A 14,216-nucleotide genomic window follows, 5' to 3' on the forward strand; every position below is an offset into this window, starting at 1 on the left:
TTAACTGAAAGAAGATTTAATTATTTGTTAAGCAATTGTAGAAACCCATCATCGGCGAGTGGTCGGTTTTACAACTTGACGTCATACGTGTGTTCTATTTCTTGCAGGTGTTTACGGGGGCAGCCACCTGTTTCTACGCCTTCATCGGGTTCGATATCATTGCGACGACGGGCGAAGAAGCGCACAACCCGCAGAAAAGCATTCCGAAGGCAATCGTCGGTTCGCTGGTAATTGTGCTGTTCGTGTATGTCACGAGCAGCTTCATCCTAACGCTAGTAGGTAAGTGTGCACGGGAACAACAGACCGATGAGGACTCGCCGGGGTGTAGACTGGAATGATTTGCATTTACAAACATACTGCGGAGGTATGTGATGAAAAGTTTGTTTGATATGTGAAACAACATCGCTTCATGCGAAGTTAGATCAAAGTCGGAGTAGTCAGATTACAGAGTGCTTCACGAACGATGCCAAAGGTGCGGATCACATCAACAACAAGACAGGGTTTGCTGATAAACTTTAGACTGGATGAAAAGCTTATAACTTTACTTAATGAGTCACTCTGGAGAAATTTAGCATCGGGGAACCACAGGGTGAACTCATTTGCAATCATAAATCATGTTTAGGTGCCTACATCTAAGTGCTTTCTGAAGCAGTGAAGTTCTCATCTGAATGGAAGTTCAGCGTGAACCTGCTTTCTAATGACTTACTAATCAAAAGTTATCCAAATAAACAGAAATTTCAGCATAGGAAGCCCCTGGTGAATGCAGAAGTACGTTGAAAGGCCGCAGAGTAATTGCTAGCCAGGTTCGTTGCTTCTACTTTCGCCTATGGGAAAAACTTATTGACTATAGAAAGAGCTAATCGTAGTAATTGTGGATTGCAACGATTTTTGTCGAAAATTGGCAATAATTGAAAATAAGTTTTTCATTGTAAATTAGTCTTTAATACTCAACCTTGTCAGATCATTCTGGAATAACTCCATTTTGGTTTGAGAAAATAGGTTACAGTTTTGTGAGGAAAACTAATCAATCAAGATTTAGAAGCATTAGGGAAAATTTCCACTTTTGCAGGTGGGAAGAGAAAATATCTAAGCTTTTCTGCAATCGACTTCCCTTATTCTTATCAGGGAGATCTGAAGTAAATATGTTATATATAAATATGAACCTGCTCTGACAGAAAATCTATCAAATTTTGAATTCTGGTAGACAACCTGCAGAATCCGATGTTATAGTTGATGAATAGTGGAATGTCCAGAATTTTTTTTTTCTTCACATAACATTTATTTGACACGGCACAAATACAATTTAATGTTTAACGGCGCCAATTATATCTGATGACTTAAAAACTAAAGCAAATTTTTTATCCTCGCTGCCGACTACGAGCTGAAATTAAGTCTAACTTAAAACTAGCATGGGATTTCCAATCAGTGTTTTGTTGTTCAATGGTCGTCTGATAATCGTCGAATGGCATGTATGGATTCGTTCTGCTGAGCCACGATGTCGTGAGTTGGGACAGAGGCTCGTAGTCCTTGGTCCTGGTTCTGTTGTGCGGGGTCTGGTTGCTGGTTTTGTGCTTAAGGTTCAAACGTGTTCTTGTCGTTTTGTTGGGTGTAGACGGAGGGGAACGGGACTAGACTGGGGCGTGGATGGATTTCAGGAAAACGTATATAAGGGACATGTAGGATAGGTCACGGCTCGCCAAGACATCACGAACAGGAACAGCCGGCTGTCTACCCTCGGCCTGCAGGGAAGCTATTAATTTAGACCTGGCGTCACGGTGTACAGGGCATGACCAAACCACATGCTCTATGTCGTGATAACCTTCACCACAGGCACAGATACCACTTTCCCCGAGCCCAACACGACGGAGGAGCGCGTCAAATCTATAGTGATTGGACATAAGCCGGGACATCACGCAAATGAAATCCCGACCTACATCCAACCCCTTGAACCACGGGTTCGTCGATACTTTGGGGATTATGGAATGTAACCACCTTCCCAATTCCCCTCTGGTCCAGGCATTTTGCCAACTGATGATCGTATTCTGACGTACAAGTGCGAAAAATTCATTAAAGGCAATTGGTCTTTCATAAATATCACCGTTTGTTGCGCCCACCTTAGCCAAAGAGTCCGCTTTCTCATTACCCGGTATCGAGCAGTGAGAAGGGACCCACGCTAAGGTAATCTGAGTAGATTTTTCGGATAAAGCACTCAGATGTTCCCGTATTTTCCCCAGGAAATACGGAGAGTGCTTAACATCTTTCATCGATCGGAGAGCCTCAATGGAACTGAGACTGTCCGTAAAGATGAAATAATGGTCCGTGGGCATTTTTTCGATAATCCCTAGGGTGTACTGAATTGCAGCTAATTCTGCGACGTAAACAGAAGCAGGATTATCGAGCTTATGGGAGACGGTTAAATTGTTATTGAAGATACCGAAGCCAGTGGACCCATCAAGAAGTGATCCGTCAGTGTAGTACATATTGTCGCAGTTGATGTTTCGATATTTATTGGAAAAAATTTTAGGGATCTGCTGCACGCGTAAATGATCCGGGATTCCACGAGTTTCTTCTATCATGGATGTATCGAAAAACACAGTAGAATCAGAAGTATTTGATAAGTCGACACGATTTGGAATATTCGAAGAAGGGTTAATATTTTGGGACATGTGATTGAAATACAATGTCATAAAACGGGTTTGAGAATTAAGTTCGATTAACCTTTCAAAATTTTCAATCACGGGACGGTTCAAGACCTCACATTTGATTAGAATACGAGAAGACAGGCTCCAGAAGCGGTTTTTCAATAGTAGTACTCCAGCTAAAACCTCCAAACTCATCGTATGGGTCGACTGCATGCAACCTAAGGCGATACGCAAACAACGATATTGTATTCGCTCCAGTTTGATCAAATGTGTGTTTGCTGCGGAGCGGAAGCAGAAACACCCGTATTCAATAACAGACAATATCGTTGTTTGGTAAAGCCTTATAAGGTCTCCTGGATGGGCTCCCCACCATTGTCCGGTTATTGTACGAAGAAAATTCACTCTTTGTTGACATTTTTTCATCAGATACCTCACGTGACAACCCCAGGTGCCTTTAGAGTCGAACCAGACACCAAGATATTTGTGTACCAAAACCTGAGAAATCGTTTTACCCATTAATTGTGTTTGAAGCTGAGCAGGTTCATGCTTCCTAGAAAAAACTACTATCTCAGTCTTCTCCGGAGAGAATTCGATACCTAGCTGTAAAGCCCAAGCAGACAAATTGTCCAAGGTATCTTGCAATGGTCCTTGCAAATCGGCAGCTTTGGCTCCTGTAACAGAGATTACACTGTCGTCTGCAAGTTGTCTTATCGTGCATGAATTTGCCAGACATTCGTCGATGTCATTTACATAAAAGTTGTAAAGAAGGGGGCTTAAACATGAGCCCTGGGGAAGACCCATGTAGCTAATGCGAAAAGTTGCCAAATCGCCATGCGTAAAATGCATGTGCTTTTCGGACAACAAATTGTGCAAAAAATTGTTCAAAATTGGAGAAAATCCTTGTCGGTGAAGTTTACCCGAAAGAATGTCAATAGAAACGGAATCAAAAGCCCCCTTAATGTCCAAGAACGCAGACGCCATTTGTTCTTTACGAGCATACGCCAGCTGAATATCTGTTGAAAGCAACGCAAGACAATCATTCGTCCCTTTGGCACGGCGGAAGCCAAATTGAGTTTCTGATAGTAGACCATTTGATTCGACCCAGTGGTCTAAACGACGGAGTATCATTTTTTCCATCAATTTCCGGATACAGGATAGCATTGCAATCGGCCTATAAGAGTTGTGATTAGAAGCTGGTTTCCCTGGTTTTTGGATGGCGATCACCTTCACTTGCCTCCAATCCTGCGGTACAATGTTTTGCTCCAGGAACTTATTGAACAAGTTCAACAAGCGCCTCTTGGCATTGCCGGGTAGATTCTTCAACAAGTTGAATTTGATTCTATCTAATCCAGGCGCGTTATTGTTACAGGACAGGAGGGCAACTGAAAGTTCTGCCATCGTAAAAGGTGATTCTATCGCGTCGTGGCCCGGAGACGCATCGCGAACAATATTTTGCTCAGGAACAGAGTCCGGACATACTTTCCTGGCAAAATCAAATATCCACCGACTTGAAGACTCCTCGCTTTCGTTGACCGTTACGCGATTCCGCATTCTTCGGGCTGTGTTCCAAAGAGTGCTCATCGATGTCTCCCTCGACGTCTCGTTCACGAACCGACGCCAATATCCACGTTTCTTTGCTTTAGCCAAGCTTTTAAGCTTGGTATCAAGCTCCGAATACCGTAAATAGTCGCCAGGTATACCTCCCGTCTGGTAGGCCTTAAACGCGTCGGATCTTTGCGTGTAGACATCGGAGCACTCTTGGTCCCACCACGGAGTGGGAGGCCGTTCTTTGATCGTTACGCCGGGATATTTCTTCGTTTGGGCTTGCAACGCGGCGTCGAGAATCAAGCCCGCGAGGAGGTTGTATTCTTCAAGTGGTGAATGATGTTGAATCGACTCGACCGCTTTTGAAATCATTTCCTCGTATAACTTCCAATCGACATTTCGTGTGAGGTCATACGGAATGTCAATTGGTCGCATGCGAGTTGACCCGTTAGTAATTGAAATAAGAATAGGCAGATGGTCGCTACCGTGAGGATCAAGGATTACCTTCCATGTGCAATCCAACCGTAGCGACGTCGAACATAAGGATAGATCCAAAGCGCTTGGGCGCGCTGGAGGTTTCGGGATACGTGTCATTTCACCGTTGTTTAAAATAGTCATGTCGCAGTCATCGCAAAGGTTATAGATTAAAGAGGAGCGGTTATCATTGTATGGGGAACCCCAAGCCACGCCATGAGAGTTGAAGTCTCCCAAAATCAAACGTGGCGAGGGAAGAAGTTCTATTAAATCAAAGAGCAGCCGTTGCCCAACCTGTGCTCTGGGGGGAATATATATTGAGGCAATACAAAGCTCTTTACCTTGTATTGTCATTTGACATGCGACAACTTCGATGCCTGGAATCGAGGGGAGGTTAATACGATAGAAAGAATAGCACTTTTTAATCCCTAAAAGTACTCCTCCATATGGGGTGTCTCGATCAAGGCGAATAATATTAAAATCATGGAAGTTGAGATCAATATTTGAAGTAAGCCAAGTTTCACAAAGGGAAAATGCATCGCATTTGTTTTTATTTATCAAAACTTTAAACGAATCAATTTTTGGTAAAATACTTCTACAATTCCACTGTAAGACAGAGATAGAATCCTTCATATACGCAGTTGAATTAGGCATCGAAGGATACAATCGCTGCAAGGAGAGGCCATTGGGCAGTCAACTGCTTCAAAAATGTTCTAACTGTTGGGAGGAATGCTGTGAGAAAAATTTTAATTGGATCGGGTACATTGAAAGTTTCAAAAATCCAGTCCACAATGTCAGAAAATTTCACTAATCCAGAGTTTGTTTCATCAACTGGGAGTGTAAAAGGAGCAACTGGGGTTTTAGATGTTCCTGGCAGTGCTGGGAACTCCTTCTGGGACTTTAAATTTGCCAGCCCAGGAGGAGTTTGCTTCGGTTTTTCCGCAGCACTGTTTGGTTTGTTTGTAACCTTCATTTCACTTTGAGAAATCTTAGGACCTTTTCTGGGAAGTTTAGGAGAGGAAACACTTTTCCTCTTTCTAGACTCCCCAGGATTGGCGTAAGATGCTCCCGCTGGTGAATCGTCAGAATCGGTTTCCTCAGAGGGCAACAGATCGAAGGGGTTCGAAGTAACGGGAGAAGTGGTAACGGTCTTCTTCAGCATGTCAGCGTAGGAACGCTTTGAACGCTCTTTGAGAGACCGTTTTATTTTATCCCTGCGCTGCATGTACACCGCACATGTCGAGAGCTCATGCAGATTTTCTCCGCAGTGAATACACTTTTCAGCGTTAACACTGCAAGAATCTTCCGCATGAGACTCCCCACACTTGCCACAACGTGCCTTATTGCAGCAGTAGGCGGCTGTATGGCCTAACTGCTTGCAATTCAGGCAGTTCATGACGCGGGGCACGTAGAGCCTCACAGGGAGACGAACCCGGTGGATCGAGACGTGGCTTGGTAGTGCAGACCCGGCGAACGTAACTCGAAACGAGTCTGACGGAGTGTATACTGTTTTGCCACCGATGATCGATGCTGACCGCAATTGCTTGCAGTCGAGCACCTTTACTTCGGGACACGTTTTGTTCTTAAAGCACCCTTTGGCACTTTGCAGTATACACTCGACGGACAGACTCGAATCGGTTATGACACCGTCGATCTCCACGTCTCGTGCGGGTATGTAAACGCGATACTCGCGTGTGAAGAGCTCAGAGCAAGCTATATCGTTGGCCTCTTTCAGGTTACCGACCACGACACGGAGCTTGTTAGGCCGGACCTTGGAAATTTCGGTCACGCCCTTGTACTCCTTCGTCAGGTCTTTAGAAATCTGCAAGAGGTTCAACTTTTTCGATTTCGGTCCTGCCTTTGGCCGAAAATAAACAGTATAGCTGCCCTGGGCTCCGTCTGGGTAAAGCCTGGGGCGAGGGGGGACTGAAGAATGAACAGGGGAGGGGGTAACAGAAGGGTCAGGGTCAGAGGGGTTCGGGGATGGTGGCGCGGGAGGCGAGGGATCTACATCCATCTTAAGTCTAGCGCACTAGCGCTGACAAGAACACGTACCTTTTTATTTCTCCCTTCCAGTAAGGTTGGTTGTCCGATCGTTCGAAGTAGCAGCCGTTACAGCCAGCAGCACCAATACAGCAGCACCAAACAGCCACCAGCAGCAAGCCAGGTGTGAGATCACTCCACACAGCGATACGACTCGCTGACACTGATGGCTTCTTCTTTTTCCTCGTTTGTGTCTCGTCCACTGCTGTAGCACAATCCAGCCAGCAGCCAAATCGGCTTACGCACCAGCTGGCAGTCACGATGCGAAACAGTTGCACAAAGGAACGACCTTGAACCCGGATTTATTTCACTCGACCAGGCAAACAATGCCAACACTTGTTCACACGTCTTTTGTTTTATACTCTATCGGACCGATCACCAAACACGTCCAGTACTGATGCGTGTTCGGCACAGAATGAATGTCCAGAATTGTTCATCTGCAAAAATTGAATTTTCATTGATTGGTGACATCATCCTAAGAAAAATTCTCGTAAGCAGTTTACTAATCGCAAAAAGCAACAATTACATGAAATATGTAATTTTGTAGGACTATTGACAATGAAGAATCATTGAAGAAAATATAAAAATTACTTGAAGAACTATCCCATGATTGGTGTTCAGTGTTAAAACCACCGATGATAAAATTGGAGAGATTTCTGGTGCGTTTTTGCAAAACACGTTTGAAATAATTTTCGTGCTCGTGTGGGCATTGTAATGGTAAACATTCACATGCTTTCAGGTCCATGTTACTGGCACCAGCTTCAATAAATTCTGTGTCAACTCACTATTGCCTGTTTTGGTTGAGGATTTTCACTGCGACCAGAGATTAGATCTATTGTGATATTGCCCAGGTGTTTTCTTTACTCCGCAATTCATATTATTGGCTGTATCACTATTGCAGTAAGTGATACGCTTATCATTCATATTCGTGCTTGTGTGTAAGTTTTAAAAAATGGTTTTCTGAGCGTCCCAAAATCCGAAGTTTACCGGAACATCACGATTCTAGTGTATATGATATATATTCGAAAATTTGAAATTTATCGATTGTTGAATTCGACTAGATACATATTAATCAAATTACGATTCGTGTCGATTTCATTGTTGTTGATTCGCTGTTTTTCAAGAAGCTTACTTTAGTAAAAAAATCACAGGAGGGTTGTGTGCAAAGCCACGACCGCAAGGTTGAAGTAGAATACTTTTACACAGCTCTACTTAAGGCTGTACATTAACCTACGGCCGGGCGAATCGGTTCGCGCTGCTTTTCGCGTTTAGCCTGGCAGAGGCCTAATGCGCACGGCCAACACAATAGAAAGGTGTTTTCACATTGAAAATTAGACTCGGCTTTACTGGAGTAAGTGTTGGCAAATGCATCTACCGCTCATACCGCCGCTAGCGTACGAAAGCGCGTCGTTTCATGTGGGGAATAATATCAACAACGAAAAATGACGCGCGTCTAAGCACACCCGAACTGTTTCGCCGTGCTGCTTCCATTTACTTCCTTATAACATCCGCCTCATGGAAGTACCGGCTGCACCTACCGCTGAGGCTGTTACCATACTGCTACTGGTACCAAAAACTATTAACTCTTCAAATTAAGTGTTTTATTTGTCCTCAAAAGAACAATTGTTCATTCTTCTGAACAAAATGATCCAACTTTTCCATTAGAGGAAGTGCCGGCTGATGTACGGCAAAAATTTCGCCCGATCGCTCGCGTTGGCGTTCGTTCTCAGGCAGAGGCCTGAGACGTGGTGACCAACCACAGGGCAAGTGATTTGTTTAATTTGAAGGCAGCCACAGGCGCAACCCGGACGGTCCATCCAGCTCACCTTCCGACTAATGAATGTAGCTAGTTTTCCCAGAAACACTCTTTTATAGTCGAAGGGTGTTTCGAAATAGGCCACGCCTTTCAGTTCAGTTGTTCCATTCCCTAATGTTCTTCAGACAAATTATTCCACAATTCGCAATTGACTTTTGTATCCAGCGAATAAACACCGATGGTGCTCTTGCTCTCACACACGCAACGGTTTTAACTCGTATCTTATTGCGGTTTGTAACATCAAGCGATTTCGTTTGCTCGCTGTTGCGTGTTGCATCATGTTGCAACTTGGCAGCTGGGAGACGACGAAATTCTGTTGATGCTAATTGATTGAATCGACTTCATATAAGCTCTGCATAGTCGAACTAACTGTCTTTGTGAATGCGGTCTCACAGGGCAGTTTTTTTTTCAAAGTCGGTTATGCTGATCGCAGCCTTTGTGCTGCCCCTACAGTGGGGGGTTTACTAAATAAAGTAAAAATTAGACAACCACAACAGAATTTGATTGCATCCCGCACAGAATGTCCGCTTGTGTTGATGCCAGAAAATTATTAACCTTTAATTATTCGTTTATTTGCCTTGAGAAAGGCATTTTGCGGTTCAAAATCGGTTGCTGATCGCAACCTTTGAGCTGCCCTAATAGTGGGGAAATTAAGATATACGGACAACATGCACTGTGGAAGCTATTTCACATTCAGTGAATTAGCCGGGCGCGACAGATTTAAATTGCTAGGATCCAACACAGAATGCTTGCTTGCGTTGTCAAAAATTATTAACTTTCAATGACTTGTTTATTTGCCTTGAAAAAGGCATTTTGATTTCCAAATTTGGATTTCCTGATGGCAATCTTCATGCTGCCCCAACACGGGGGGAATAATGGCAGCCTGACGACACACGCTGAGAAAAACCGCGCTGCTCCTGAGATGTGGTGACCAACCACAGGGCTAGTGCTGCTGCTAAGGAAGGACGACTGGTGTTGTCGCTGTCTAGAACTATTATGAGCGGCTTCGGCTGACACAGGCTCTTATATAGGCCAAATAGCATGTTTTCAATTGCAAGGTATATGATTCTGTCGACCGTGCTTGGAAAGCAATCATATAACGACCAATCAGAGGTTGAATTTTTCGTTTTGACAAGGCTTGACTATTTTCAATAGTACAATAGTGTGGATAATAAAATTACAATTATCTTATTCTGGGAAGAATCTTAGAAGATTTTCCAATCAATTGCTGCAAGAACGAAGGATATCCATCGAATACTAACCGACTTATTAGCATTTGAAATTGGACATATTTTTCACTTTTTTCGGTTTTAGATTTTCATTTCACATCCCTATGTAGCCGAACTTCCTGAGAGAAGTATTCTACTTCAAAAAATGTCGGAACTTTTTTCTTTTGCACAAGGTTAGCAGACAATACCTAAACTTACAGCACGTATTGTTTACAGTAAGGTGCCAGTGATGTAGTCTTCGGGCATGACCTTGCATTATCCCATTACGCGAAAAGATCTTTGGATGAATTAGAACGACTTTCGACGACGTGTTGTAGCTAGTACTTTCTATTAATTTTCACACCCCTATCGATGAATAGCAGTGACGACTTTCCTCTGTTGGTTATTGCTTCCCAAACCATTACAGCTGAAGCATTCTGGAATCGATCCACTCTTCTTTTATCGGCTGGAATATCACGAAGACATGCTCCATAGACACGATCATTTTGCTTGTTCAAAACAGTCTCCAACGTAAACAAATTTTCATGTGAAGAAAATTATGTTATTAGCAACGTGTGTCTTCAGTAGCAATCGAGAGCTGGCAACCTTGTCGGCAATATTTCTGCGAGACGATCCGTGAATCTTTTGTTTCTTGAAAGTACTGTATTCAAGGTCATTTTTCACGAGTTTTTTCCTTGCCGATTGGGCTGGATTTTGCCGGATACGTTCTTTAACCGCTTTGATCACCGCTGTAGTACGCATACTCCGTTTTTTACCCGGTTTTGCTTGGGGACAACCGTGCCTGTTCCCTCGAATCATTTAAATTCAGATGAACTATAACATGTACCGCAATCAAAACAAGCACAGTTGATGAGAAGGTAGTCCTCCCGCTGTGAGAAGAGGTACTCAAATGTGTGTATCACTTTCACGGTTCACCCTGTGAGATATTAGTTGCTTAGATTTAGGAGCCAGTCCGCAGACAAGAGAAAAACCTAAATTAATCCACCCAGCGGTCAGACTAAGCCTTTCTCATTCAAACTTATTATTTGTAAAAATAAATTAACATGAATGCTTAAATCCATTAGAGGTATATTAACTTTTTGGGTTCTAAAATATTGATGTTGTTATTGAAGAATAAAATATGAAATTTGACGTAATGTTAGTGCTTAAGAAATAGCGAAATAAGAGAAATGACTCTTAATTTCGAACAATTTAATCACGAGCGATAACAGGAACGTTCAAATAGTACGATATTTTACTTGCCCCTTCATCTGATAATAATATTGTTCAAAACGGTTGTGTAGTTTCTAAGAAAATGAAGTTTCGCGATTTTCACATTTCGATACATTACAGACAAAGTTACAGTCCGATTAAAGCAAAATTCAATAGGGTGTTATGAGGCAGCTAGACCTTTTATTTGACACTAATTTTGTGGAAATCGGTTCAACCATCTCAGAGAAAAGCGAGTGAGTTTATGTAGTCTTCGGAATATGTTTCTTTTCATAGCTGGATTTCACATTTTTAAACATAACAGGCAAAGTAATCTGGTTGCAAAAAAAAAAACATAGGGTTTTGTGGGGCGTCAAGACCTTCCATATGACACTGATTTTATGAAATACGGTTCATCTCTGAGAAACATTAGTGAGATTAAATAGTCTCCAGGACACGTTTCTTTCCATAACTTCTGTTTCTTAGTTCAATCTTCATAAAATTCGAAAGTTGAGGGTTTTTTAGGTAGCCCGTTCATTTGAAATTAGTTTTATTCAAATCAGTTGTGTAGTTTCTGTGATATTGATGTTTCGTGATTTTTACATTTTGATACATAACCTCTAAACTAGAAATCCGATTACAATAAAATTCAATAGGGTCTTATGTGGCAACTATACCTTTCATTTGCAATTAATTCTATTGAAATAGGTTCAGCCATCTCTGAGAAAATCGAATGAGATTGGGAGAACGCTACACACACACATACACACACATACAGAAAATGCTCAGCTCGTCGAACTGAGTCGAGTGATATACGACATTCGGCCCTTTAAGCACTTTTATACCTTTAGTTTTTGCAGTGATTGCTATACCTTTCTAGGAGAAAGGCAAAAAGAAATGACTTTCAATATCGAACAATTCCATCACGAGCGATACCGGGAACGTTCAAATAGTATGATACCACATTTAAATTATTTTGAGCCCATATATATATATATATATATATATATATATATATATATATATATATATATATATATATATATATATATATATATATATATATATATATATATATATATATATCGATCAAAGCAGGTATGGTTTCAAATAGTCTTTGAATTTCTTTTCGTTTCATTACTTTGAAACCACATATCAAGTTGTTATGAAGTTTGTTATTTGTAAGTTTACGAGATAACTCGTTCGTATGACACTTGTTATGTTAAATAAGTCGTGTAATCTTTGAGATAGTAGACTTTCGTTTTTATTACAATTTTTATTACAATTCAATACATAACGGTTGCTTAAGTTCGATTATAATCGAATGAAATGGGAACGTATAGAGCAGCCGAATTAGGAAACCACTTGTTCAATCATAATTCATCAGTTAACCCTTAACTAGCCCGTTCATCTGATAATACTATTGATCAAAGCGGTTGTGTAGTTTCTGAGATAATGATGTTTCGTGATTTTCACATTTCGATACATTACAGACGAAGTTACAGTTCGATTACAGTTAAATTCAATAAGGTGTTATGAGGCAGCTAGACCTTTCATTTAACACTAATTTTGTGGAAATCGGTTCAGCCATCTCTGCGAAAAGTGAACGAGTTTAAGTAGTCTTGTGAAATTTTACTTTTCATAGCTGGATTTCACATTTTTAAACATAACAGGCAAAGTAGAAGTCCGATAAAAAAAAATCAATAGGGTCTTATGGGGCAACTAGACCTTCAATTTGACACCGATTTTATGAAAATCGGTCTAGCCATCTCTGAGAAACATTAGTGAGATTAAACAGTCTCCAGAACACGTTTCTTTCCATAACTTTTGAACCACATGTCCAATCTTTATGAAATTCGAAAGTTAAGGGTTTTTTAGGTAGCCCGTTCATTTGAAAGCATTTTTGTTCAAATCGGTAGCGTAGTTGCTGAGATATTGTTGTTTAGTGATTTTTACATTTTTTATGTATTTTTACATACATAACCTCTAAACTAGAAATCCGATTACAATAAAATTCAATAGGGTCTTATGGGGCAAATAGACCTTTCATTTGAAATTAATTTCATTAAAATCGGTCCAGCCATCTCTGAGAAAATGAAGAAAATCGAGATGGGAGAGCGTTACATACACACACACATATATACACACACACACACACACACACACATACAGAAAATGCTCAGCTCGTCGAACTGAGTCGATTGATATACGAGATTCGTCCCTCTGGAGCATTTTTATACCTTTGGTTTTTGCAGTGATTGCTATACCTTTCTAGGAGGAAGGCAAAACGCATAAAATTTATTTTTTTTTTTAAGATAATTTCATTCAAATGTTGGCCTAGGCTACGTTTTAAATGGTCCAAAAAGTCCAATTTTGGGTCACTTTTTCGAGCATTTCGGCTGGTATCTCGCAAATAACGCGTGTAATGTTGTCTTCCAAGGCTGGAATTGTTGTTGGCTTATCCGCATAGACGAGAGACTTAACGTAGCCCCACAAAAAATAATCTAGCGGTGTTGAATCGCATGATCTAGGCGGCCAATTCACCGGTCCATTTCGTGAGATGAATTGCTCACCGAACTTATTCCGCAATATGTCCATTGATTCGCGCGATGTGTGTCACCGTCTTGCTGAAACCACATGTCAACAAGATCCAGCTCTTCCATTTCCGGCAAAAAAAAAAAAAAACAGAAATCATCGCGCGATAGCGAGCGCCATTGACCGTAACGTTGCGATTTTGATCATATTTGAAGAAGAACGGACCAATGATGCCTCCAGCGTGTAAACCGCACCAAACCGTGCATTTTTCTGGGTGCATTGGCGATTTTTGTATTGCCTCTGGTTGCTCTTTGATCCAAATGCGACAATTTTGCTTATTAACATACCCATTTAACCAGAAATGAGCTTCGTCACTAAACACAATTTTGCGCGAAAAACATTTTTCACAGAGGACGAATTTTGGTAATAAAATGCGATTATTTTTAAGCGTTGTTCAGGTGTAAGTCTGTTCATGGTGAAATGGCAAACCAAACTGAGTACATTAGACTTTGACAGCTGTCAGAATTCCCGCGTGAACTGTCAAATCTGAATACACGAAAAACCAAGTAGCAAAAAAATAACCCTTTATTTAGTTTTTGATATATTGAGGGATAGTAGGTTTCCAGCGAAGTATATCTGCAACTTTTCCATGCTCTCCTTCATTTGTTGTACGATTTGATTCTTGTTACTTGTTACTTGTTTATTTGAGCATGTAGAGTAAGAATACTTCGAGTCAGTAGATGC

The 14,216-nt window shown here is 41.3% G+C and overlaps 1 protein-coding gene across 5 annotated transcripts in view; it reads left to right on the forward strand.

Annotated features, from left to right (window-relative positions):
- The window catches only part of LOC129731086 (probable cationic amino acid transporter), a 112,888-nt gene that overhangs the window by 91,974 nt on the left and 6,698 nt on the right, over positions 1–14,216 (forward strand). For all 5 annotated transcript variants that reach the window (XM_055690840.1, XM_055690836.1, XM_055690841.1 and 2 more), the window contains one exon: positions 108–279. In XM_055690840.1, the coding sequence (XP_055546815.1) occupies positions 108–279 (172 nt within the window). The remainder of the gene's footprint in view (positions 1–107; positions 280–14,216) is intronic.

Source organism: Wyeomyia smithii, chromosome 3 (genome assembly GCF_029784165.1).
Source record: "Wyeomyia smithii strain HCP4-BCI-WySm-NY-G18 chromosome 3, ASM2978416v1, whole genome shotgun sequence".
NCBI lineage: Eukaryota > Metazoa > Arthropoda > Insecta > Diptera > Culicidae > Wyeomyia > Wyeomyia smithii.